This window comes from Sebastes fasciatus, chromosome 4 (genome assembly GCF_043250625.1).
Source record: "Sebastes fasciatus isolate fSebFas1 chromosome 4, fSebFas1.pri, whole genome shotgun sequence".
NCBI classification, from domain to species: Eukaryota; Metazoa; Chordata; class Actinopteri; order Perciformes; family Sebastidae; genus Sebastes; species Sebastes fasciatus.
In genome coordinates, this window is record NC_133798.1 from 22835324 (window position 1) to 22862314 (window position 26991).

The following is a 26991-nucleotide window of genomic DNA, read 5'->3' on the forward strand; positions in this document are numbered from 1 at the left end:
ATTTTTGGTGAGAAACTTGAAGAAAGAGTTGTTTGTAGGAGATGTTTTCACAGCATTATAAAATAGATATTCTGACTTTTTTAACATCCTGACACCAGCTCTAAACTGCTTATAATATAAAATTAGAAATACTGATGCCAAGATTTGTTTTAATGAAAACAAATATTTAAATAGCAATACAATCATGTATTTCTGTAACCACTATAGATGACAATAACAAAGTAAAAGGATAATATTTAGAGTTTTTGACAGTTGGAATGTAGCACAACATGGATGTGAAAGCAGCTCTCTGTTTATTTAAATGTGAAATTGCAATAGAAATATTTTGTCCCTAATCTATTAATAATTGGGATAAATAATCGTGATCTCAATATTGATCAAAATAATCGTGATTATCATTTTGGCCATAATACCGCAGCCCTAATACAACATATCTTGATGTACACACATCCACACATGACACAACTAACCCACCTACTGCTAACCTTGAAGAAACTCAATGACCAAAAAAAAAAAACTTTTTTTAAGTTTGCAAAAACAGTGAAAAGAAATTCTTGTAATAATTGCCTTAAATTCTAAATCTTTGCCGGGCCCTCCTAAAGGTCAGGTTTCACTGTCTCTGGAAGCACCGCTGAAATATAAATGCTCTGCAGCACCGTGTCTGCTGATTGCTTTACTCTCTAGGCAATGTCAATTTTGTGAAAGTACTTCCAGATTAAGTCGGCAGGACGTCAAGGGCCCTTGTAGAAGCTACTGTCTTGTCTTAGCGAAGGGTCCGAAAGCCCTTGTCTATTACCGGAGACACCCCAAGGACAGATGTTTTAGGCTTAGGGGGGTGATGGAGAATAATAGCACATTAGATTCCTAATGTCTCTCGGATGCAGGACTCGGGGGAGACAGAACTCCTGGGTAATCCAAATTCATCTCTCTCTTTCGCTCGGCTTCTCTCCCTCATTTCCTCCTTTTCTTTCTTCTCTTTCTTCGCCCTAACCAGAGTTGGGTCCTCTCTGCCTCTTGAGGTGCTGAATCCTAGCCTGAAGCTACAAAGCTACACAGTCCATTCATCAAAAGCATGACCCTCTCCGGTGAGGGACAGGATGCTATATGGACTAATGAACTCAGTGCACGGTACGAACGCATGTGTGTCATATCTCTGTACATAAGGGAGGGGGATCTTTATTTGTTACAGGCCATCACAACACGTAAAACACACTCGCATCATATTTCAATATAAAGAGACACATCTGTCTGGGGTGCTTTGTCCTTGTGTTGGATGTGGAATTATTCCACTAAAAACAACATTGAAAGGCTGGATGCCATTGTGATGTATTGGGTGTGATGCTTATTGGTTTCAACAGCCGATATACATAAAACAGATGGATGTTAATGTTTTAGTGTGAAAAAGTACCTGCAGGGGCAGACACTTTGTCATTCAATCTATCTCCAACTTTTTTCCTGCAAGGCCTTTCAGCCTGGTAAATATATTGCCATAAAGCTAATATGTAATGAACAGCACTGTGGTAGCATTACCCTCTGGAGTTTTTTATTGTCATACATCATATGTAAATTGGGGATAAAGGGATTTTCATTTTTTTTTTGTGCCAGCATGAATGTGCGGTGTACTAAACACATGCTAGTGGTATGAAATCCCTGCCCCCACCCCACCCCACCTCACCACCAGCGTGGAGCCCCCACCCCCATCAGGCCAAGGGTACACCTTGATGAGTGAAGAGGGAGGCTAATTCAGTCCTCAGGCTTAATTAATCCTATGTCTTATTTGATGAATGGCTCCCAAATTGTGCTGTAATAGTGGTATTTTTTCGCGGAGGGGGCTGCGGCGCGGAGTGTTGACACGGAGCTAGGAGAAAGTCAAAGTCGGGACTTCCGAGAGGCTGGACTTGGGGCTTTGTTTGCAAAGTTGTAGTCCTCTGTGGACAGTTTAAGCCCTGTCCTCTGACGTCAGGCCGGCCAGAGAGAGTGATGGTGCGCTGCAGGGAACATGTGTTTATGGATTTCTCCTGGCTAAGATCACTATAGGAGTCCACCGCCTTTTGTCTCACGCTGGGTTTGTCAGTTTTTGACAAACATGATTTGTTGTCTGTAAATACACACAGTGGCCTGCGACGTTCTTTCTGTTCTACATGAATATCTGCCTCAGGGGTGCAACACATTACAATGATAAATCCCATGTTTGACTTTCTAATGAGAGGTGCCTAAACTATTGAAAACCAACACTTTCTCTTTATAATGAATCGAAATGTGACCCCAAATTGTTCAGTTGTTTGTCCAAGGTTGTAGTTGAATATAGAGGCACCTGAGACATGCCATATGTCTGACTTGAAAGTAGAATTTTATTGAACAATTTTACAATTATAGGCAGATTCCCAGCACAACTGTAATGTAATATCATTATTGTGATATTTTTTCCCGTTCTGTAAATGTGCCTTCAGACCATATGATATGAGTCGGCCCACAGATTCAGGACTCCTGCTTTTGCCCCGTTTAATATGAATCCTTTAGTCACAAAGGGTTCTGCTTTAAGTATGCATTGTCCTAACAGAGGTAGCACTTAAAACTAACGATGTCATAAATTTTTCTGGCTAATGTGGCAGGCGTAAAGGGAGCTTTGGCGGGTGGGGCGAGGGTCTGGTGATTTGAGAGGAAGGATGATGAGATTCGGTGGCCTAGCCCAAGCAATGAACTTGATTAAACTAATCTCATCTCTATCAAAGCATCACTCTGATCCCCCTTGTCCCATTATTCATGGCAATGGGATAATTACACTGAGATGCATGGGGCCAGACAGACAGCACTGTGACACGGGCCCCCTCAGACCCTGGGCTATGCCTCCACTACTATGTGGCCTGTTCATTTTAAACACAGATTAATTATGGTCAATGGGATGGTTCACATCTGTCAGTCTTAGTGAGAAAAATGGAAATGATCGGCCCCTCAAAGATGATAAAGGATGTATATTAAGTCATATGCTGGTTGGAGGTTCAGCGGGGATGAATACAATCAGCATTTTGATTTCGACATCAGCACTATGAGTGTCAGAATAATGTGGAAAAACTGCAGCAGTAGACGTGATAATGTCAATGTTTACAACCATTGTACCAGACAACTCACAACCCTGTCTCGTAAAACCAAAGTCTGCAGAGATAATGACAACTGACTAATATTTTCTGCCTATATACACCTGAGCTAACTCTCTGTGCCTGTGTGTGTGTAACATGTTCAGTGCTTTTGTTATGTCAGTAAATTGCAAATTTGTATATTTGGTCAAATAAAAACAGTAATAAGACAGTTTTGAGAATTTTTTTAGCGTGTTCCCAGTGTGCAAATTAGTTCTCTAAAAAACTCAGAGTGACACTGACCATATTGCCCATATGGTCAGAAAAATGGATTACAGCTAATACAACTCTTTTAATGTCTAAAAGAAACCCCATGCATACTAGTATTTTTGTTTTCTCTTAACTTAATTATTAATTGTGCAAGTAAAACTCTATATTTTACATTGAAAAGACAACAACTTTTATTTAGTTTTATTGGATTTCAAACTTTATTGGGTGTCATTTTTGACCCCAAGCATGCAGAATGATAATATCTATATTTATGCTGCTAAAGTATGCTTCAATATATTAAACACAAGTCCAGTGATTCAACTTACAAATATTTTCCTTTTCAAGTAAAATGTTTTTTTTAATTAATAACACATAAATAATTGAGTAATGCAATATTTATGTAATCAACTCAGAGGTGTTTGTGGTACAGCGCTAACGCCTACACACATCAGTAGTTTATACTGTGTGCAATCTTTTCAGGCACTTACATTTGCTTCCTCTGAGTGCCTTTTTTTATTTATGGAGATTGTAATAAAAAAAATTAAAAAACAAGTAAGTAAGGTCTTATCCTTTAGTTCAAAATAAATATAACCCCGAGCAGCTTAATTGCACAGAGTGTGTTTTAACAGCTTTTGTGTCTTTATTTTATTTTTGTTTGGATGGCTGCGTCAAACACACGAACGATTAATTTTTGTTCAGCAAAGCAGTAAGAGGTGATTTCAGTGTGTATAGGGTCCTCCAGTACACACACACACACACACACACACACAGTCCCATAAACACCCCCAAGGGACAACAAGGAGGGATGAACAGACATGAGAAATAGACACCCAGCCAGTGTAATTGTCTCCTGGGGTGGTGTATGTAGTCAGTGAGCTCTGCTCTGCCATGGTCAGAGCTGTGTGACCCTCAGTGCTCATCTGTAGGTTGTTTTTACCACCACAATGATTGGGCTTCTTCCCCAAAAAAGCCCCAAGGATGTTTTTCTCCAGTTCAGCCTTTCAACTGTGTCCCCAAGGACTAACGTTGAGTCACTGACAAGTGACCATACCACTTGAAACTAACAAGATTATTTGGTTGCACAGTGTACTAGCTTTCCTTTTCTGTGTTTCTTATTTTTTGAAGTCTCCATTACCTGAGAAGACATTGTGTTGTTGTGAGAATTACAGATCAAAACCTGCTCCACAAGAATATGTGACTGTAAAATAAAGGTTTATTATAATAAACAGGGAATTATGGGCAGGAAGATGTGTCACTAAGAACTGAATTTGAATTATTACTATGCAATTAGGGTTGGGCGATATTGAAATTTCCATACTGACGATATTGCTTTAAGAAAAAAAAGATATACGATATTATCGTCCAAAAAAAGCTGAAGAGAGACGCACATAGATATAAATATCCATGGACTGGAGACACATGCATTGCAATACTAATAAGTGGCCACAATGAATAGACAGTTAGCGCTATTTTACACAATGACATGCTGAGATTAATAAATCAGATCAATCAGCTGGTGACTAGTAACTGCCCTCGTACAGTCTCGCCACCCTTTATATTTGGTTACCTTTGATTGAGGGCTGACTGCTCACCGTGGGAGGAGTTTTGGTCCGGTTGCTCTTTGTTGAAGGAGTCGGTGGCAGACTTGCTTATACTAGATGGTGAGTTTTATGATGGGAGCGGAGATTTGCGGCGTTTCCATCTTTAGTCCTGACTTGTTTATCGCACAGCTTACAAATCACTTTGTTCACGTTGTCTGGCTCCCCTTTTTGGTTTGGTTTAAAACCAAAGAATCGCCCCCTTCTCGCCTTCAAATAAGCGTACAGGAGACCAGAGAGAAAGACGGTGTGTGTTCAGCTTTCAGTACTTTTGTAGCTTCTAACTGAATCTCCGACTTCACTGTTTGTACTTTCAGATATCTGCTTTATTTTACGCTTTTCAGCTGCATAGGAGTCATGTTAAGTTGCTGCTGATAACCCAACATTCCCTGAATTGTTTCTTCATGATAAAAGCTTTAAAATAACAAAATAACAGGGGACTTTTATTGTGAAGAATATAGGAAATGAAATGTGTTTAACACTGTTTTACAGCTGCTCCTTTGAGTAGCGGGTAACTGTTGTAATGGAGACGTAAATCCCTGCCGTGCTGGGCTGACGCTCCGAGTCATGTATGGAAAAATCCTACAAGACACAGGAACTTGTCTTGTGTCTTGAGGAATTGTAGCGTTTATTCACCAACAGCTTGAACTGTACATACACTGCACACTCCCTCGCTCTCTCTCTCTGTCTCTCCCTTGAGCGCAAACACCAACACTCGCTAACGTTAAGCACACAACCTACACACTGAGTTATTCCTTAAAGCAGTTTGCTACTTGTATAACACATTTTAGTTTAAAAAAACATCTTAAAAATACATAATTCCCTGATGCTTTGCCCCGGCGGGGAGTCATCTCAGGCCCGTCGGTCTTGCAATATACTGGCGGAATCCTTGTATTCAACATAATCGAATATCGTTCTGTTATCGTGGACACGTGAGGACCATTATCGTGGCCAATCAGTATCGTGTCTAACGATAATCTCTTATATCGTCCAAGCCTATAAACAATACAAATTCAAATTATGTGATTCTATATTCAGTTTTTTAATACAATTCAAATATATGATTCAAAATCAGTTTCTAGTGACATATTTATGCCCATGTGCCCAGATGTGTGCGGACATGTTTATTTTCTTCTTCAGGGGTTTATGTATTGCATTAAAAGTGCATATTAATTAACACCCCTCTCTTTGTGCAGTAATTCTTTATATTTGGATTTGGTCCAACACAGTAAACTTGCTCTCAGATGCAAATGTTTATTGCTGTGTTGTTTGTAATAGTCACCTTTCATTGAACCAGCATTTTACATGCTGTGACAGTTATAGATTACAAATTAGGAATATTTTAACTTTAAATACAGGAAGTGAAACTTAAAGGAAAACTACACCTTTAATGTATCTGGGTTTTATTTTTTGTAGTTTTGTCATCATTCCTATTGTCTATTAAACTCACCACTTCAGTTGCTGAGATCTACACACATAGCAGCATCACCAGAGTCTATTGGGGCAATATGAGTCCGATGATAAGACGTCAGACAATCATATAAATAATAACATTGTTTATTCAAGCAATATATTTGGAAGTAGGCTATTAATTGTATGAATTGCAATTATGCCATTGTTTTCAATGCACCAACCACTTAAAGGCCAGGTCGGTTATGCTGACAAAGTAGCAAGAGTACACTAGATTTTAAGAATAATTCAACCAAAAAAATGTTTAGTGAGCAAGTCACCAAGACAGTCCATCCGTTCAGGTCTCCCGCTAAATCAAGTCACGCAAAATTATCATTATGAACGTAAAATTATCATAATGAAAGTAAACATGGCTATTGTTAGTACTCACAGCTGTCAAACTAGCAGCTTGTGGGAGACCAGTGATACTCAATGAGCAGAATGCATGCAAGTAGGCAGGTAGGTAGGCAGAGAGGCAGGCATTTTTTTTTTTTTTTTGTCGGAGCATTTAATTTATTGATTGCAGTCACAATGTAAAGAGGATTTCAACAAATATAACAGAAAATGTATGCTGAAAAAAAGGCATAAGAAAGTCATAGTATAATATGTCATAAAAATGTGATAGTATAATATGTCATAAAAAGCCATAGCATAGTATGTCATTAAAAATGTAATAGTATGATATGTCATGAAAATGTTATAACAAAGTCTTGGTATAGTATGTCCAAAAAAGTAAAAAAAAAAAAAAAAAGGTCATAGTGTGGTGGAAAAACTCATAGTATAGTATGTTGAAAAAATTCTAAAGAAGTCATAGTACAGTATCTTGATAAAAAAGTCAAAGTAAAATATGTCGAAAAACGTCATAGTATAGTATATCGATGAAAAAAAACATAGTATAGTATGTCTAAAAAGATTAAAAAACAAAAAAAATCATGGTATAGCATGTCGGAAAAGTCAGTATTGTATGTCAAAAAGGGTAAAAAAAAAAAGTCACAGTATAGTATGTTGAAGAAAGTCAACTAAAATGTCATAGTATAGTATGTCTAAAAAAATCAACAAAAAGGTCATAGTATAGTTTGTCGAAGACCGAGTCATATTATAGCATGTCGAAAAAATTCAAAAAAAGTGATAGTATAGTATGTCAAAATAAAAAGTCAAAGTATAGTATGTCAAAAAAGTCATAGTTTAGTATGTCAAAAAAAGTAATATAGTATGTCGAAAAAATTCTAAAAAAGTCATAGTATAGTATGTTGAAATAAAAAGTCATAGTATAGTATGTCGAAAAAAGTCACGGTAGGTAAGTTGAGGTAGGTAAAAAAAAGTCATAGTATAGTCGGTCAAAAACAAGTCAACAAAAAGGTCATACTGTAGTATGTCTAAAAAGTCAACAAAAAGGTCATAGTATGTCAAAAAAATTAGAAAAAGTCATAGTACAGTATGTTGAAAAAAAGTCATGGTATTGCACGTCGTAGTATTGTATGTCAAAAAGGGAGAAAAAAAAACTTGTAGTATAGTATGTTGAAAAAATTCTAAAAAAGTCTTAGGATAGTATATCGAAAAAGGTGAAAAAAAACATGGCATACTATGTCTAAAAAGGTAAAAAAAGAAAAATCATGGTATAGCATGTCGAAAAAAGTCATAGTATAATATGTCTAAAAAAGACAACAAAAGGGTTACAGTATTGTATGTCGAAAAACATTTGAAAAAAGGAGTAGTATACCATGTCAAAAAAAGTTTGTAGTGTACTTTGTCGAAAAAAGTCATAGTGTTGTATCTCAAAAAGTGTAAAAAAAAGTCACAGTATAGTATGTCGTAAAAAGTCATAGTATATTATGTTGAAAAAGTCAGTGTAGTATGTAAAAAAAAAGTACTATAGAATAGTATGTCAAAATAATTCTATAAAAGTCATAGTATAGTGTGTCGAAATAAAAAGTCATAGTATAGTATGTCGAAAAAAGTCGTATTGTATGTCTAAAAAATTCATAGGATAATATGTCGAAAAAATTCTAAAAAAGTCATAGTATATTATATAGATTAAAAAAAAGTCATACTATAATTTGTCGAACAAATTTATGGTATAGTATGTCGAAATAAGTGGTAAAAAAGACATAGTATTGTATGTCGTAAAAGGTCATTAGTGGAGCGGCTAACATCCATTTTTCAGTCAAATCGTGCAAATAGTGATACAAGCACCACATTTGGCATGATGATTCCCGAGGGGTCACTTAGCAAATATAAACGATCGGCCACTTGAAAATCCAAGACGGCGGCCATTTTTCAAGATGGCCGCCAAATTGACCTGCCGTTAATGGTTTCTCTCATAGAAATTCATCTACTTGGTCAATTTGAGTGATCTTGGTGTCAAATTATGTGTTTTCTAGCATGCTGGATCTTATTTTGATAGTTTTAATAATTTTGAACTGCAATATGGCGGACATTTTTAAGATGGCTGTCAAATTTACTCGCAGAGAATGTTTTTCTTAAAGAAATGCATGTACTTGGTCAACTTGAATGATTGTGATGTAGAATTATATGTTTTCTGGTATGCTATCTAATTTTACAGCTTTAACATCCTCCGATACGTTTTTTTTTTACTTTTGGCTGTCCGGTGAGTTTTTGCTTTGTGGTGTTTGCATGGCTCAATTGGCTTGTAGGTCTACTGTTGTAGATATCAATAGCTGCTGTTGGCATAGGTGTAGGGGCTTAGTGGTAGGGGTAGTACCTTTGTTTCAGAAGTCAGCCACATCCTCCAGGATGGACTACTGGCACTGGTCCTCACTACTTGCCCAACTCTCACCTGTGGCTCCATGAAGTTGCTAGTGCACGGCAATGACCACACCCCGGGACACCATGTTGGCTCACGGGCTGAACTAGGTGAGGGTAGCACACAGAGAGTATCTCTGTGATGGAGTATGTCTAGCTCTAAATGTCAAAGTGCATAGAGTCAACGAACCAGCCATCTTTATCCATGAGGTTCCAACCCAACTGCCAGAATTGGAAAAACAGCAAAGAACTGTAAAGGAGTGATTGTCGGGCACTACCAGGGCACACTGGTGACAATCGCTGCTGTGTAACTCAGAATGGGGTTTAACGTCAGCTAAGTAGGATTCAGCATTATACTTAGTGTCCAAAATGCTGCTTACTACCAACCCCTGATCAGTTTAAGGCAGCAAAACCTGAATCGACAGGATGTGCAAGCGCGGGAGAGCCGAGCCAAGGATAATGGGGTTTCAGTTATCCAGATAGTGTACAGATTGCGTAAAATAATGCATGAACCTAGCTGTATCCCATGCAAGCAAGTGCCCGTTCAGTGATGGAAAGCTCCTTCCCAATCTGAGTGCTGGAGATGTCAGCCTGCTTGCTTGGCTGCTCTGTACAAACGAGAACGAGCCTATCTGAATGCCCAACAGCTGCAGAAGAAAGAAGAGCTGTCCCAGAAGAAGGAAGCAAATATGGAGAAGCAGTCCACCTGGCAAAGGCTGCTCAGATGATACGTCGTGACATGTTTCAGCATAAATCAGAATTCAACAGCACGTCTCATGATGGGTACCTTGAAGATACCGTCCCACCATCACTGCTTCAGTTTGTATGTATGATTGAACATGGGGCTGATATCAAGTCACAACTCCAAAATGGCACATCAAAATCTGACCTTGCAACTGTTACAGTAGAGCTGTTTTGCCAAATACAGGGAAGGATCACAGGTCCACAGGCAATCCAAGGACAGGAAGACACCTTTTGCTATGTATGTTGGCCTGTCTGTGTTTTCCAAGACCAGAAAGAGGCAACTGATAGATATGTTGGTGTGGGAACCTCATGGATAAAGATGGCTGGTTCGTTGACTCTATGCACTTTGAAATTTGGAGCTAGAAATACTCCATCACACAGAGACTCTCTGTGTTTTACCCTCACCTAGTTCAGCCCATGAGCCAACATGGTGTCCGAGGTGTGGTCATTGCCGTGCACTGGCAACTTCATGGAGCCATAGATGAGAGTTGGGCAAGTAGTGTGAACCAGTGCGAGTAGTCCATCCTGGAGGATGTGGCTGACTTCTGAAACAAAGGTGCTACCTCTACCACTAAGCCCCTACACCTATGGCAACAGCAGCTATTGATATCTACAACAGTAGGCCTACAAGCCAATTGAGCCTTGCAAACACCACAAAGCAAAGACTCACCGGACAGCCAAAAGTTAAAAAAAAAAAACGTATTGGAGGATGTTAAAGCTGTAAAAATTGTTAGATTAGATAGCATACCAGAAAACATATAATTCTACATCACAATCATTCAAGTTCATCAAAATCATGCATTTTTTTAAGAAAAACATTCTCCGCGACTAAATTTATATTGAAGTTAAAAATTATTTAACTATCAAAATAAGATCCAGCATGCTAGAAATCACATACTTTGACACCAAGATCACTCAAATTGACCAAGTAGATGAATTTCTATGAGAGAAACCATTAACGGCAGGTCAATTTGGCGGCCATCTTGAAAAATGGCCGCCGTCTTGGATTTTCAAGTGGCCGATCGTTTATATTTGCTAAGTGACCCCTCGGGAATCATCATGCCAAATTTGGTGCTTGTATCACTATTTGCACGATTTTTCCACTATCCGCTCCACTACATAGCATAGTATTTAAAAAAAAAAGTAATAGTAATGTTTGTCGAAAAAGGTGAAAAAAAGGCATGGTATAGCACTTTTTGCAACATATATACTATACTACGACCTTTTTATCACTTTTTTGGACAAACTGTATTAAGACTTTTTTTTTTACATATACTATTCAATTTTTAGCCCTTTTTTTGACATATTATACTATGTCTTTTTTACCACTTTTTTCGACATACTGTGACTATTTTACCACTTTTTTTGACACACTATACTTTGACTTTTTTTTAGCCGTTTTTTCGACCTACTATACTATGACTTTTTTTCATAAAGTTTTTTGAGAAACTATACTATGACCTTTTATGATGAAATTTTTCAACATACTTTACCATGACTTTTTTTGATTTTTCGACATACTATACTATGACTTTTTCTTTATTTTTTTGACATACTATACTATGACTTTTTCTTTATTTTTTTTGACATACTTTTTTTACTTTTCGACATGACTTTTTTTCAATATTTATGTAACACAATCTGTTTTCAGGTCTAACGTCAAATGAAGAAGTTAAATACAATAACAAATACTACATCAGTGTATCTGGTCAGATAGCTCAGTGTGGTAAATATCTAGTTAGAATACTGGAGGTTGTAGGTTCGATCCTTATGTGGCACAGTGTTTTTTCAGGTCTAACTTCTAATGATGAAGACAAATATACGAAGAGAACAGTTTCAAATGCATGTGGCATTGGTGGCTCGGTTGCTAAGTTCCCGGTTCTGGCTATGGCAGAGCAGGGTTCGATCCCCACCCTCACATTGATGCCTGGTACCCGACAGTGGAGTGAGACGATCGTCTCCTCCCAGGGTTTACCAGAAATACAACTAGGGGGTTATGCAACAGAAAACACAGTATCATATATATTAATGATAATAAATATATATATATTCATTATAAATAATATTATACATTACATATACATTATAGCCTTGACCTGCATGCTATGTAACCCTGATATATAACCCTTACCCTTACCTTATCCTATATAATGTATAACCCTAACTCTATCCTATATAATGTATAACCCTAACCCTACATAATGTATAACCCTAACCCTAGCCTATATAATGTATAACCCTAACCCTATCCTATATAATATATAACCCTAACCTTAACCCTATCCTATATAATGTATAACCCTAACCCTAACCCTATGTAATGTATAACCCTAATAATTTCTAATATATTCACCTCTGGTAGAGGATCCCTTCAACATCTCCTTCAAAATCTCCTCAGCTGCAATAAAGCCTTGGCCGATTGACGTTACCGCTGGCGCCACGACCAGGTGCTCAAGGCAGTTGTGGAAACGGTCACCACAAACATTCATTCACCACAAACACCACCCCAGGAAGAAACCATCCCGTTCCTCAAGGCTTGAGAGAAGCCCCATTCCCAACCACAATGCCGACTGTCCACAGCCGCTGAGAGTGGATCTAGGACAACAACTCAAGTTCGCTGAACTTGCGTCACTGATGGTGCATCCCAATGTAGTAGCAGTAAAACCAAATTTCCAATTTCTGTTGCATAACCCCCCAGTTGTATCTCTGGTAAACCCTGTGAGGAGACACTCGTCTCACTCCACTGTCAGGCACCGGGCATCGATGTGAGGGTGGGTATCAAACCCTGCTCTGCCGCAGCCAGAACCGGGAACTTAGCAACCAAGCCACCAATGCCACACGCACTTGGAGCTGTTCTCTTCATATATTTGACTTCATCATTAGAAGTTAAACCTGAAAAAACACTGTGCCACATAAGGATCAAACCCACAACCTACAGTATTCTAACCAGATATTTACCACACTGAGCTATCTGACCAGATACACTGATGTAGTGTTTGTTATTGTATCTTCTTCATTTGAACTATGACTTTTTTATATTTTTTGACATACTATTATATGACTTTTTTTTCAACATACTAGAGTATGACTTTTTATATTTTTTCAACATACTAGAAGAGAAGAAGAAGAAAGGTCCCCGAGGAGAAATTCATTCACTCTGTTATTTTTTTACATAGTACACACAGGCCCGAAATACACACACATGCACAAACAGGACTACTACATAGTGAGACTTATTTTTCCGGCATAATATACTATGACTTTTTTTCCGACATACTACTACTACTATGAATTTTTTATTTGTTTTGACTTTTTTTAAATAAATTTTTCGACATGCTATACAATGACTTCTTTTCATGAAAGTTTTTGATATACTATACAATTACTTTTTTTTTTTTTTTACTTTTTTCAACATACCATACTATGACCATTTTTCAACATACTATATTATGAGTTTTTATGAATTATTTCGACATACTACGCTACGACTATTTTTCCACATACTATATTATGACTTTTTTAAACATACTGTACCATGACTTTTTTTTTACATACTAAACTATGACTTTTCTTTCAACATACATATGATTTTCAGCCTTGAGGAACGTGATGGTTTTCTTCCTGGGGTGGTGTTTGCTGGACTGAATGGCTGTGGTGACTGTGTCCACAACTGCCTTGAGCACCTGGTCGTGGTGCCAGCAGTAATGTCCATCAGCCAAGGCTTTATGGCAGCTGCTGAGGAGATGTTGAAAGGAATCCTCTTCCAGCACACAGAGGGCAGGAAGGTGTTTTATGTGTGAAGGTATTTTATATTTATTTCTTAACAATTCAGTAGAATTTATTACAATTTCTGGTTTTCTGTTGCATAACCCCCATGTTGTATCTCTCCAAAGTCCTGTGAGGAGACACTTGTCTCATTCTGCTGTTGGGCACCAAAAGAAGTCATAGTACGTCTAAAAAGCGATAAAAATGTCATAGTATAGTATGTCGAAAAAAGTCAAAGGACAGTATGTCGAAAGAAGTGTTAAAAAAGTAAAAATATAGAATGTTGAATAAAGTCATAGTAAAGTATGTCGAAAAAAGTGATTAAAAAAGTCATAGTACAGTATGTTGAAAAAAAGTGATAAAAAAGTCATAGTATACTACATCGCAAAAAGTCATAGTATAATAGGTTGAAAAAAGTGATTAAAAAGTCATAGTATAGTATGTCGAAAAAAAGTCAAAGAAAGTATATCGAAAGAAGTGATAAAAAAGTCGTATAGTATGTCAAAAAAGTGGTAAAAAAAGACAAAGTATAGTATTTCATTCATGGATATGAAACTGAGAGATCAAATCCTGCCCTCACACTTCTCTAAGTTTTCAGGATATCTGTTCTTTGTAATGTGAACAAGATCAACAATGATCACCTAATTTCTGACCAAATAAGTGGCTCCGCAAGAAAAGTTGAAAACTACAACGAAAAGTCTGAAGTGAAAAGATCATATCCCGTCTCCCCCGTAGCTAAACAAAAGCTCTATGAAACAGTTGTCAAATGTCTCACATCAAATGACTCGGGATGATGGAAGAGTAGTCTGAAGACTGGAAATTGTATGTTTGATCCTTATGAGGCACAGTGAATTTTGAGGTCCAACACTGAAAGGGAAGACAAGCGAGTATGAGACTACTGCCTCCCATTGTTTCGGAGAGATAGAAGGAGGGGGTTATGGAACAGAAAACCAAAAATGTTTCCTAGGGTCAACCTGACATGGGGTTGTGAGACCTCTGAGTTCATACAGTGGACGATGTGGATGAAGTGAAGAAACTCTGACGTCCTCAGTTTTGGCCTGGAACTCTGACCTCATCTGGGGAGAAAAGAAGAGAAGAACTTGCATCACTTGCATTTATATAGTGCCTCTAGTCTACTGAACACCCATTCACACACCCAATCATACACTGGTAGGGGCTCTCATGCAAGGTGCCACCTGCCATAAATACTCATTCATACACAGCAATTTGGGGTTAAGTATCTTGCCCAAAGACACTTGGACATGTGGACTGGAGGTGCCGGGGATCGAACCGCCGACATACAAAAATTTGAATGCAGGCCTTAAACTCATAACAGTATTTATGGACTGTGGTATCAATACATTTACATAAGTAAAGGATGTGAGTACTTCTTCATTTGCTGCCTCTAAGGTATGATTCATGCTTTTAAAATGGATTCACTAGCACTAAATCCCAGACTGTGATGTTTTTCAGCACTTTCTATAAATCCCTCACGTTTTTCTAAATTCATATTCCATACAAAAACAACAACTTCACCCTCAGTAGACAGGGAGCTCATGCTACTTTATATGACCTGAAGACTATATGCATGATGAACTCCAACTCGGCTATACCAGCACATATGCTTTTTTTTTGGACTGGTTGAGTGTGCTTTACATATTTTCACTTGAATCATATCTTAAGTAAATCAATATGTCTTTCAAGCATGGCCATTAACAGAAACGTCCTTTCATTCCCTTTTTCTCCATCAAACCACACTAATCCTGATTTACACAGTTTAAAACCTTGGCCACATCCCTTACCTTCCAAGGAGATAGGGTAATTAAATTGGTACTTTTTACAAGTCGTACTCAATAAATCTGAATAAATTAACAAGGCATTACTAAGACTGCTACATTAAATTTGCATAGTGTGTTTAATGAATATGCAACTGCAAGTGAAAGGTCTGCTACTGTGAACTCTTGAAATTAGCATAACTACTTCCAGCATGTTTCTTAAATAATGCTCTCATTTGCACATCACTGAGTTGGCTAATTCTAACTTCAGTCAGTGTAGCCTCATAATTAAGACTCTTGCTTTAATTTTTAATGAAGTTTATGTTACATCAATCCTGACAGTAATGAGAGGGACATGGAAACAAAAAGGCTGCTAATAATTAAATTCACCAACCAGTTTGAGGCGTAGTAATTCCTGAGGAGAAATTACATGACTAATTATTAATTTGATATTCATACCAATTCCATGGATAGACTCACATAACTGCTCATCCTGGTGCCAGTTATGCTGAAATGCAAAATGCCTTTTCACTGCCCCCATGACTGGGAGGTCTCACATGGATTTTAGTGCACAATTAATCATGTTGACACTCACGATTAAATGCTTTTTATTGGTCCCGATTTATTAGGCCATATTACCTGAGTTGGTTTAACGCCCGTTGAAGTCTGTCAGTGAGATGAGGACATAAACAGTGTAATGATTGAATAACAGTGTTGATTTGAGAGCTCAGTTCAGAACTGGAGCTGACTTTCAGCACTTTGATTGAACCAAGAAAATACTAACTTAAAAACTGTCTCTCCCTCCCAGACTGTTAACTTTCAGCATTAAGAAGTTTGCTTTAAATATTCCCAGACTGTGTTTGTACAAGACTACAAGACTTACGACTCATAGAAAACTTTGCACACCGAGATGGCAAGAAAAGTCCAGAAATAAAGAAACTGAATTCAGACTTATTTTGTGAAATTTTTCATTTGAGTCAATGACCATGTTTACCTTTATTTTCTGTTTTTGCTTTATTGTTTTTTTTTGTTTTTTTTTGCAGTTTTCTGTTTTACAATGGATGATTATTCACTGCATTTTGTCACAACATAAAACTACAATATTTAATATGTAAATTGTTAAAATATGCTAATTTTAGCTTTTTAAATGGCATTTTAGCTTATTTATTAAGACCAATGTACAGAAATTTGTGATGTCATGTTTGTTTTATAAGAAAGTTTGTATTTTCTCTTAGAGAAAGGAGAGGAGGATATGAATTGTGGAAAGCTATGTAGATGTTGTTTATTGTGAAGACTGATATGTGCATCCTTTCAAATAGAAACATTAGATATATGCAGTATCTGTCAGCTATATGAAAAATAAGAACCTTTCATATAGAAAGTGGACATATTTCCACCAAAGCTCTGAATTGAACATAACAGTGTGTAAAAGCATAGTGCGTCATTATGATCTGGTATCTGAACCCAGTTGCGTATGAGAAGACTTAGAGATGTAGTGAGATACAGATACTTTTGATCAAAATTGTTCTACATGCAGATCCTCTCATCTTAGTTGTCACGACAACTGGCTATCCAGCTGAAAGTTAATTATTTGGGATTGTAATAGCTTTGGTTTAGGCAGGGGAACTGAACATTTCCCCAGCTGATAAGGCTGTTAATACTCTGTGAATACAGTTGCCGTGACCGATAAAGATTTCTCCTGGCATGCAGCGGCACTTGACATTTCATAGGATTCTTCCTGTGCTTTTTTTCCATTAGTGCATTGTAATAGCGTAAACCCCAACTCTAGATTAAACTTGTTTGATAGAAATGTAATTGCATTCTTTTGTGTGCATGCAGTCTGTGTGTATTTCCCCATCTATAATTCAAATGCTTTGTCACATCTGGAGTACTTGCTCCTGAACAGGTCAGAGTCAACAACATTATTTTCAAGTGTAGCCCCTTAAGGGTCTAGTAATCAACACCACAGTTCATCAGTTCTATTACTACTATCCTTCAAAAAATACACCGTATCGTATATATCAGCCAGCGCTTCAAGAACCCTTAATCAACAGGATTTCAGACACATAAATACATATTTCTCTCTAGATATTAGCCATGCTTTCCAAGGTCCTTGGCCGCCAGCTAGGGGTTGCATTCTCACACTGGCAGTGTCAAAGCAGTCTGGAGGAATAATAATAATACAGAGTCGGCACTGTGCCCTTCCTTATGAGCATGCTTTTATAGACGCACAAATATTCAAGCCTCGCCTTAATTAATATGACAAAATCCTTCTGCAGGGGTTGTTTTCAGTGCCCTTTTGATTAGCCGTGGATTAACAGGACCTTTATGTTTTCCTCACTGCACCCATGTTTTCAGCACAGGTTAGCTCCCCTATTACTAAACAAATGAATTAGTGCCTGGAAATGTGTCATGCATATTACCTTTCAGCAGGAGGCACATTGAGCTGGTCAACCATAAAGGAGCAGTGCAAAGCGTATACCATGCAACATCGCTTGTTTGCGTTTCTCTTTAAAGCTCTTTTGTGATTTACTGAGGCTTGTTTATGCTTAGCAATGCAAATGTGAGTCTTACAGCAGCATATATCACACACCAATTAAAATATATCAATAGAAGTGGCACTTGGTGATTGGTCATTGTGGTAGTCACCCAGGAAAAAAAGGACTGATCACTGCTTGGGTGGCTGCAGTCCTGTCTTGTAAAATACAAATACAAAGTGACATTAAAACAAAGTACAGGTCTCTAAAATAAGATGAGATGTAGGTCAGAAAGAACAATTTAGGTGTTTGAATTAGTCTCTCTTCCGCTTTGACAATTGGACGTCCACACATGGATTACGTTTGCAAACTTTTCTATTAACATTTCCTGTGATATCCTTTCATTCTGTTACCTTCCCCGTGGGTGTCCCCATTATCAGCCGTGTGTTTTTTTGTTTACGTGTGTTGTAAACACTCCTGTATTGTTATTGTGTATTGTGTTCTGGTCTTTGGCTCCGTTAGCCACCTCCTTGGAGACCAGGCATTTCCCTGATGTATAAGATGAAAGACAGAACAAAATGCCCCCTCATTTGGTCCCAGTTGGTTAAGCGCGTTCTGATCACTGCCAAGGTCTGGATGAACATAAGCCACACAAAAGGACCGTGCCTTCCTCACACAAGCTCACAATAAAAAAAGGATTTGCCTCACTTAGACGCTCTTACACGCTAAACCCCCAAAGGAGAGACGTGTTGGTGGCGTTGCCGAGGACATGTCTAACAAAACAACAATGTCAACTTTCTCTGAATTGATCCCAGAGTTCAAAGCTTTTCATCCTCTCACTATATCCCATACCTTTACAAACGTCATTAATTTGGGGGAAACAAGTCAAAGTTAATAACAGTTTTCCACCATTTTCTCCACAATGACAGGATAATAGTAAACACAAAAGGAGAGGTGAAAGGTTAAACCTACAACATTGACCTCAAGAGGTTTACATTCACTTAAAGGGACCCAACATATTGATCCATTTTATGCTCTTCAGTTAATGTCACCTGTCATCTGGGTGTGTTGTACATCAGCGTTTAATGACACAACACAATTCAGGGAGCTTTAAAATCCTCCCTCTCTAAACATGGTATACCTCCAATAATATCACTTCACCGTGTGATCCTTGCTGCACAGATTCATCCACCTCAAAGCCTTCCACCTCATTTTTTATCCTCTGTGAAAGGTAACTCTTTGTATGTGATTGAACTACAGTATGATAATTCACACCTTCTTTTTTTTTCATAATTGGCTTTTTATCTTTCTGCTTTATGGTGAAAGTTCACTCTTCTGTTGAGTTTGTTGTTAATATATTATGATCTCACATTGCTTAATATTGCATTATTCTCTCATTTTCAACAATATATACAGTGACTGAGAATCAGTGTTCATGTGAAACTAGTTCATTATACGGCGATACATATAGTAGTGAGGGCTTCTGCGTGTTCTTCTCAATATTGAAATGGACTCGGTCATATTGTTATTCTGTTTTCTCCTCTCATCTTTCTGCCCATTTACATTTTTTTCCCTGTCTCACCATCTTCGCAGCGACTTTCTTCTTGCTCTTTGCTCCTTCCCTTTCATATCTGTCAGCTGGCTAAGTATCATGTGCAGTTTAATAGGATGATTTGTTGTTACGGAGTCATCTGTCACCAAAAGCTAAATGATGAAATGAGAGTGTGAGCGGCACTGTCTTGTCTGTAATGAATTATGCAGTGGGTCAGGGGCCTCTGTTTTGGTTACAGTCGACAGCACAAACACGGACCTCAGGTAGCACACTCATCAGTCCTGCTGTTTCTCACCATATGGAGTCAATGAACCGGGACACCCCTCCTACACACACACACACACACACAGGCTTCACATGCACACTCACATGCGCCTGCAGATACAAATTCATAGTAATGCACAGTAGATAGATGGATAGATGTGTTTTATATTGTCCAAAATTGTCATATTGACTCAAAATAACTGACTCATTTAATTATACTTATAAAATTGGATGGATGGATGGATGGATGGATGGATGGATGGATGGATGGATGGATGGATGGATGGATAGATAGATAGATAGATAGATAGATAGATGGATATTGATATATTAATTATACTTAAGGCAAATGCAATTATATATAGATCATATATAGAGATACATAGATCATCAACCATAACAGAATAAGACCAGAGCTTGTCCCCATCTGATGGTCACAGAGTGAAACTGCTGCCTGAGAAAAAACTAATCCAAAAAAAAAAGAATAAAAGAAAATTATAGAGAAAAAAATCCTTATTGTCTTGGATAATTAATTAATTAATAATTATAATTAATATATATATATATATATAAATAAATATCGGCATAATGGTCAACATTTCTTCCTTTTTTCCACGTCTTTCAGTATTTAATTGGATGAAACTACTCACAGACAAATTGAATTAGATGTTCCCGCCTCCGTACAATTGAGATATCTGTTACAGATGATGTGCCGTATAATGAATGCCTAATTTATGTAATTAGACCATTAAGCATAATCCAAGCATATGTTGTAAATGCCCTGAGGTCTTCTTCCAGGTACTCCCTCTGATGTCACCCAGAAACAAACTAATGGGGCGGGCTGCTGCGAGCACTATAATCCCGCTGTTTGATAAAATAAACAACACAAAAAAATACATTCACCATATGTATATGATATTGAACATAGAGATTATGCTTTTATTCTGATTTCCTTTTTTTTGGGGGACAAAAATTAATATTGTGAAGATGGCCTTTACATAGTCCTGTCATATATATATATATATAGGCTAAATTTGCCATTGAGGAGGTTCTTGTGAGAGCCCTCTGTCTGCTAATTAATTGTCATTCTGCTGAATATTCATACCTTCATCATCAGCGCGTCCTTAATTGCACCGTAAAACATCTCTGGGGGCTGAAATCACCACGGACTTAATTAGCAGCTCAGGCCTATTGGTTGAGTTGGAGAGTCACAGCAGACAACAAACTCTACCTGCTTTCACTGAGCGTGTGTTTGAACGCAGAGGCTGCAGGTAGAAACAAAAATAAATCCCTTTAAAATCTACAGGCCTGCTCGAGATAATCTGCGTGACAACAAAAAAAAAGAAAATTGCTGTAATTTACACTCACAATTCAGTGGGATTATAAATGTTTGTTTTAAAGATGCGAATTTGTTCACCTCTAGCAATGATTTGTCTATTTATAGGTTGATTAGTGGCCTAAATATACATTGCCTGCAGTCAGCAACCTGCCAGCTCTGTAGGGGGAAAAAAAAGAAATCAACACAAAAATAATATATTTCAGCATCCCCAAAAAAATTGTAGACCTACATTTTCCAAAATATATATATATATATATATATATATTTTTTTTAAACAGAGTTTATTTCTGAATTTTGTTAATTCAACTCTGACAATCCATTGCACAAACATGTTTGGACTGATAGATATCCCACTCACCCCCCACCCATGACAATACCCAGAGGGCACTCTTATAAAAAAAATTATAAAAATAAATATATATAAATAAATAGATAAATAAATAAAACAAAATAAATAAACATAAATCATGATAAATTGTTAGAGGTCTAGGACATTACACCCTATCATCTAGGGCACTGACATGCATAAAACAAACACAGGAGTGTAAAAGAAAATCACCACAAAAAATATATATATTTCAGCATCCAAAAAAAGTGTAGACCTACATTTCCAAAATATTAAAGCTTAAATAAAAAAATGTTTTATTAATTAATATTAATTTTGAGCTCACCCTTTGGAATAAATGTTAACAACAATCCGGTTTAAATTTCTCTTAATCGTTCCCTGGAAGGCAGATTATTTTTTTTCCCTCTCTCCCTTATAGGTCTGGGTGGCAGCATATCTCAACTCGATTCACTGTGACAATATTGTTTGGCTATCATTCGCTGCTTTAGGGATGAATGGCATCGATCCTCTTTTAACAACATTTGTTTCCTATTGTGTTCTTGGTGGGTGCAGCAGAGGAGGGCAGACGTGTGAAAGTGGCTGTTTGATTCTCTTTTTCATCCCCATGACCTCAGCTTTTGTGTCTCGTCACCCTGGGAATGTCACGCCTCACTACTCTACTTTAAGATGTTTCAGAAAGTGCCCTTTGTTTTCCCCTCTTTTTTTTGTGAAAAGCTCACACAAAATTGTTCTTGGTGGAGGTCCCCCCTCCTCTCCTGCTATAAAGGATACTTCAGGCTGAGGCACGGTTCACAAGTGCAATGCAATTTGGCTTATCCCAACCTTTGTTCGGTGTTTCTACAAATGACCAAACATAGTGCAGACTTGATCTACTGCTGCTTGAACTCGGGGAGTTTTGGGAGCAAGCTAAAAAAAAAACCTATTCAGATTCAGAGTCATGGTGGTATTTTTCAGTGTGTGCATTCGACGTGGGACAAAAGGTCTACCAATATCCCATAACCCTGGAGCTCAAAAAGCCACACCGTCTGTGTGTGAGAGGAGAGAGAGAAAAAGACTCTTACTGCTCCTCTGGCTGGTTATAATGCGAGTGTTGCAGGTTAACTTGCACTAAACTTGGCAGCATGTTTTGCAGTGTGCAAACATGAAGAAATAAAAGTGACTTTTAAAAGATTTTGCCATTTCAAGAGGAAATTGTGTGATTAAGAATCGTGCGTAAAATTCCAGAATTCAGCGTAAAATTCCAGAATTCATTCAAAGGATTCTCTGCATGCGTCAGTGCGCTTTTTTTTAACAGCTCACATTAATCACATTTCACAATCATATTTTTTTTTTTGCACGTATAACAAAGTCAGTGTGACTGCTTTGTACACGGACATATTAATCTGAGGGAGATAATATAATAATATATATGTTTTTGTAAAGGAATGAATGAATGAATAGAGGTGGATGTCAGAAGATGTTTGGCACTTGGCAGTGTGTTGTCATTATCCGCGCTGTGTGTTTGGAGATGGGTCGACTGGGCCACTTCCTTTTGGACAAAACCTTTTCAGCTGAACATTAATGGGAAATGACAGGTGTTAAAAAGGCACTCTGTATAGGAAAAAAATAAATAAATAAATTGCACGATGGAAGATTTGGACTAGAGAAACTTCAACCTATAGACACAAAAATATTAGACTTTTTCCCAATTTCTATTTTTTTTTCTAGAATAATGTATAACCTCTTACAATATGAAGGAGAAAAAAATAAAGAAATTGCACGATGGAAGATTTGGATTATAGAAACTTCCACCTATAGACAAAAAAAAAATGGACTTTTTCCAATTTATATATATTTTTTTTCTAGAATAATTATAGCCTCTCAGAATAAGAAGTATAAAATGATTTACTATAATTAGATCATTTCTATGAAACAACCTTTTTTCCTTTTCTTTTTGTGTGTAGTAAGTCATGGTTTTAGATTGTTAAACAGTGTTTATCCAGCAGCTCCTGGTTTCTGGGTGAAAATATCTCGGTGTCCCCCCGCAATGCGATTCTTTTCGTAATCCGTCAGACTGGTGATGGGGTGCATTGTGGATTTATGGGGGGAAATTAGCATAAATTATGAGCAAATCTGCGTGTGCGTGTGTGTGGTCCTTTGGCATTGCAAACCCTCCAAGCGGAAAAGGTGGCCCTGCATGGCCAAAAAAGCTTGAATAGCAATAGCTCAAAATAGGCTTCCCCATTTGGTTTTTCACATTCATATAATTGACTTATGGATATTTTATACAGTTTATCGCCACACCATCCTCAAGGGTTTATTTGCATTTCTGAAGTACTTTTTTTGAATCTTCTTTACATAAACACAATAGACCTGATTGCCTCATGAAGTTTCAGTTTGAACAGCGTTTGTTTGCATTGTGTTGATGTTTTCATATCGTCTACTTCCTCCAAAGCAGCTCTGGGCCAAATTAGCTGAGAAAAACTAATAGAGTCGGGCTCATCAACAAACTTGCTCATGGCAAAGTATTTTTGTGTGGCATTTTCGTAAACAATATTAGTCTGTAATTATAGGAGGAGGAGGGGGGGAGACAAATCACAGTTTATCTGTAAAAAATCTGTTTTCTGTCAAATCCAACATCATAAAAAAGGTTAGAAGCTTGCATAAAACAATTTAGATTCACTTTATTGTCATTTCACTGAGTATTTGCACACACAGAAGGAAATGAAATATTGTTTCTCCCAGCAGCTCCCGTCAGTGCATTAAAAAGGATAGAATAAATAAGCATTAAGATTAACAATACCTAAAAATAACAATAAAAGAGTAAAATAAGTAAAGACACAATTTCATACAATTTGCAGTCGTGTTTAGCAGCAGAGAAAAGTGCATTTATGTCCATAGTAAAAAGTGCTGTTTTGCATTACTGTTCCAAAAATTGTCTTTGACATGTTATTGTCTTTTTACAATTTATGGAAAACTGCACTCATTACGCACATCACTGCACAAACAGGAGCATTTTTAAAAATAAAAAAGCCACCTTTAGATCAAAATGCATCTGCCTTACAATATCACATAAGCCAATTTTATGACAAAATATAATTAAATCACAATATGTTATAATAATAATTTCGTGTCCGTTAAAAATTCCACATTTTTCTTGTGAATTGTAAACTGTAAAGTCCTGCTTGAAGAAGTATTAACGCATACCTTCACACACACTGAGTGCCATCGCAGTTCAATTCCGGTTGCCGAGCCTTTTTCACCCCTTTTTTTCTTTCCTCTGTCTTCAAATGGAAATGATTTCCATTGGCCCAAGGTGTCCATGTAAATAGGTGTAAATGAAACCAGATTATGCCTTGCCTCCCTCCTCTCCACAAACCCCCGCCCTCCCCTGCCCTCCCATGGCAATTGTCATGTGATAAGCAAAAAAGAGGTGGCACATTAATGGAGCGCGCCTCTACAGGGGTCTTTTCTGCTCATGTCACTACATAAAACTATCAGATGGTTAGAGAGGAAGGGCCATGGAGGAGGCATCCACTTAGCTCGTCGTCTTATATCCAGATCCAGGGACGCCAAATGAAGTCTATTCAGCTCTGCAAGCTGACTTACTTTGCAAAGAAAAAGACTTAAAGCAAGCAAGTCACTCCATAAATGTGCACCGTCCTGCACACTCTGCAGAGAGGCGCGCAAAACCGTGGCTGCTTTTACGCACGACGCAACTCCAGCATTGAAACTTTCCTCAGCAGCGGTTGTTTCTCATGAAGAGCGGCAACTTTTCGCATAGGAATTAAAAGGGAGACTACTTTTTTTTATTATTGCTTTTTTCTGAAAAACCTCCAGGATGCCTCGCCCAGGGAGAAACACATACAGCGACCAGAAACCTCCATACTCCTACATCTCCCTCACAGCCATGGCCATCCAGAGTTGCCCAGAGAAGATGCTGCCTCTCAGCGAAATCTACAAGTTCATCATGGATCGATTCCCTTATTATAGGGAAAACACTCAGCGGTGGCAAAACTCCCTGCGACACAACCTCTCCTTCAACGACTGCTTCATCAAAATCCCCAGACGTCCAGATCAGCCAGGTAAAGGCAGCTTCTGGGCTCTGCACCCGAGCTGTGGAGACATGTTTGAGAATGGAAGTTTCTTGAGACGTCGCAAGAGATTCAAGCTGTTGATGCAATCCGATCATCACTTGGCACCGAGCAAACAGTCGCAGGATGCTGCACAGCATTACCTGCAGCAGCAAGCCAAGCTGAGGCTGAGCGCGCTTGCAGCCACGACAGGGACGCATCTTCCACAGATGTCCACCTACAACCTGGGAGTGTCTCAATCCTCCACGTTTAAGCATCCTTTTGCCATCGAGAACATCATCGCCAGAGAGTATAAAGTGCCAGGGAGTCTTGCATTCTCCACCATGCAGTCCATGTCTGCAGGTTACCCTCTGCACAACCAGCTGACGACAGCATGGCCACACATGTACAACACCAGTATGCTTGACTCTGTGGCACCAATGTCCGACTACAGCGCGTATGGAGTGCCCATAAAGAGTCTGTGCCATGGAGGACAGTCTTTACCAGCTATTCCTGTGCCAATAAAGCCCACGCCGACCTCCATGGCCGGTTTCTCATCGGCTTTACCTCCACACATCCCCGCGTTTCTCTCATCAAACTCTCCGCAGTCTCTGAGCCCGACGTCGCCACAGACAGCGACGAGCCAAAGCAGCCCTGCGACTCCGAGCGACACTCTGACGAGCGCCTCCACACTGCAGCAGCAGCAGCAGTCTGTGGCTGTGCACTGACCAAGATCAACTATTTTCCTCCAGTAAACTTTACCTTTACATTTGCAGGGCTGGACTGGCCATCTGTGCATACAGACGTCCCTTTGGGCCAATGTATGTCTTATTTTTTGGCCCATAAAACAGGTAAATAGGCCCATTTCTTTTCCTTAATTGACACGTTGCTGGCCCAATCGCTCTGTGCTGTGTGACTCACGTTTTTTTTTATCGCCCTCTCCTTGGTTTCCCTCTCTGGGTCACAATTTCTCCCAATTTATATCAAATCATAATTTTTTTAACCTGTTTCTGGCACTGTACAGCATGTATAATCCTAAAAAAAGAGACAGGACAGCAGGGGTTAACAAAAATGAATTATAACTGATGAATATTAGATGATGCTTTAGATATTTATCTATGCCAGAGAGGGCAAATTATTCATTTTTTGTTTCCTGAGATTTAAAGGTAAAATTAGAAGTTTTAACATTAAAAAAATGCTGTTGCAGTGTACTTATTACTGTGTTATTTTCATTGTTTTAAAGTCACCAGAATTCAGGAAACAAAGTCTCTGAAACTCTGGCGAGTATGCAAAACAACCACATTTGAAGGGATTTCCTCGAACAGAGCCTTCAACAAAACGTGGTACACACAGCACAGATAACTGGGCCAAAATGCCAGTGCTGATTTTTTGTCCCAGTCCAGCCCTGCCTTTACCAATCCCAAAGTTTATATTTTCTGTCGTCGGAATAACTATCAAGGCGAGTTGCAAGTTGTTGCATATCGAATTTATTTGTGTATTAATGTGTTGAATGTGTCGCTTTA

The 26991-nt window shown here is 38.1% G+C and overlaps 1 protein-coding gene and 2 long non-coding RNA genes across 7 annotated transcripts in view; 2 read left to right on the forward strand and 1 right to left on the reverse strand.

Annotated features, from left to right (window-relative positions):
• LOC141766250 (uncharacterized) overlaps positions 1 to 14383 on the forward strand; it is a 31733-nt gene extending 17350 nt beyond the window's left edge. The window contains exons 3-4 of one of the 2 annotated variants that reach the window (XR_012593598.1): positions 13494 to 13884; positions 14070 to 14383. This is a non-coding gene — a long non-coding RNA (uncharacterized LOC141766250). Of the gene's footprint in view, positions 1 to 13493 lie in introns of both variants that reach the window. The other variant, XR_012593597.1, reaches the window with a different exon arrangement.
• A 221-nt stretch (positions 14384 to 14604) lies between these two features.
• On the reverse strand, positions 14605 to 23154 carry LOC141766251 (uncharacterized). 4 transcript variants are annotated; one of them, XR_012593601.1, is made up of 4 exons: positions 21149 to 23154; positions 20837 to 21053; positions 20382 to 20595; positions 14605 to 14739 (listed from the first exon to the last, which is right to left on the reverse strand). It is a non-coding gene; the product is annotated as an uncharacterized LOC141766251 (long non-coding RNA). The 4 variants fall into 4 exon arrangements; XR_012593602.1 differs by lacking the exon at positions 14605 to 14739 and adding an exon at positions 20016 to 20185 and having other exon boundaries at positions 20837 to 20996; XR_012593599.1 differs by lacking the exon at positions 14605 to 14739 and adding an exon at positions 20016 to 20185.
• Positions 23155 to 25236: 2082 nt separating this feature from the next.
• On the forward strand, positions 25237 to 26575 carry foxb1a (forkhead box B1a). The gene has a single exon (XM_074632896.1). The coding sequence runs from the start codon at positions 25237 to 25239 to the stop codon at positions 26194 to 26196; it is 960 nt and encodes a 319-aa protein (XP_074488997.1). The 3' UTR covers positions 26197 to 26575.
• The last annotated feature ends 416 nt before the right edge of the window (positions 26576 to 26991 follow it).

Excerpts from the sequence above, each read along its gene's own strand:
- foxb1a (XM_074632896.1), top strand. The coding sequence starts at position 25,237 with ATGCCTCGCCCAGGGAGAAACACATACAGCGACCAGAAACCTCCATAC.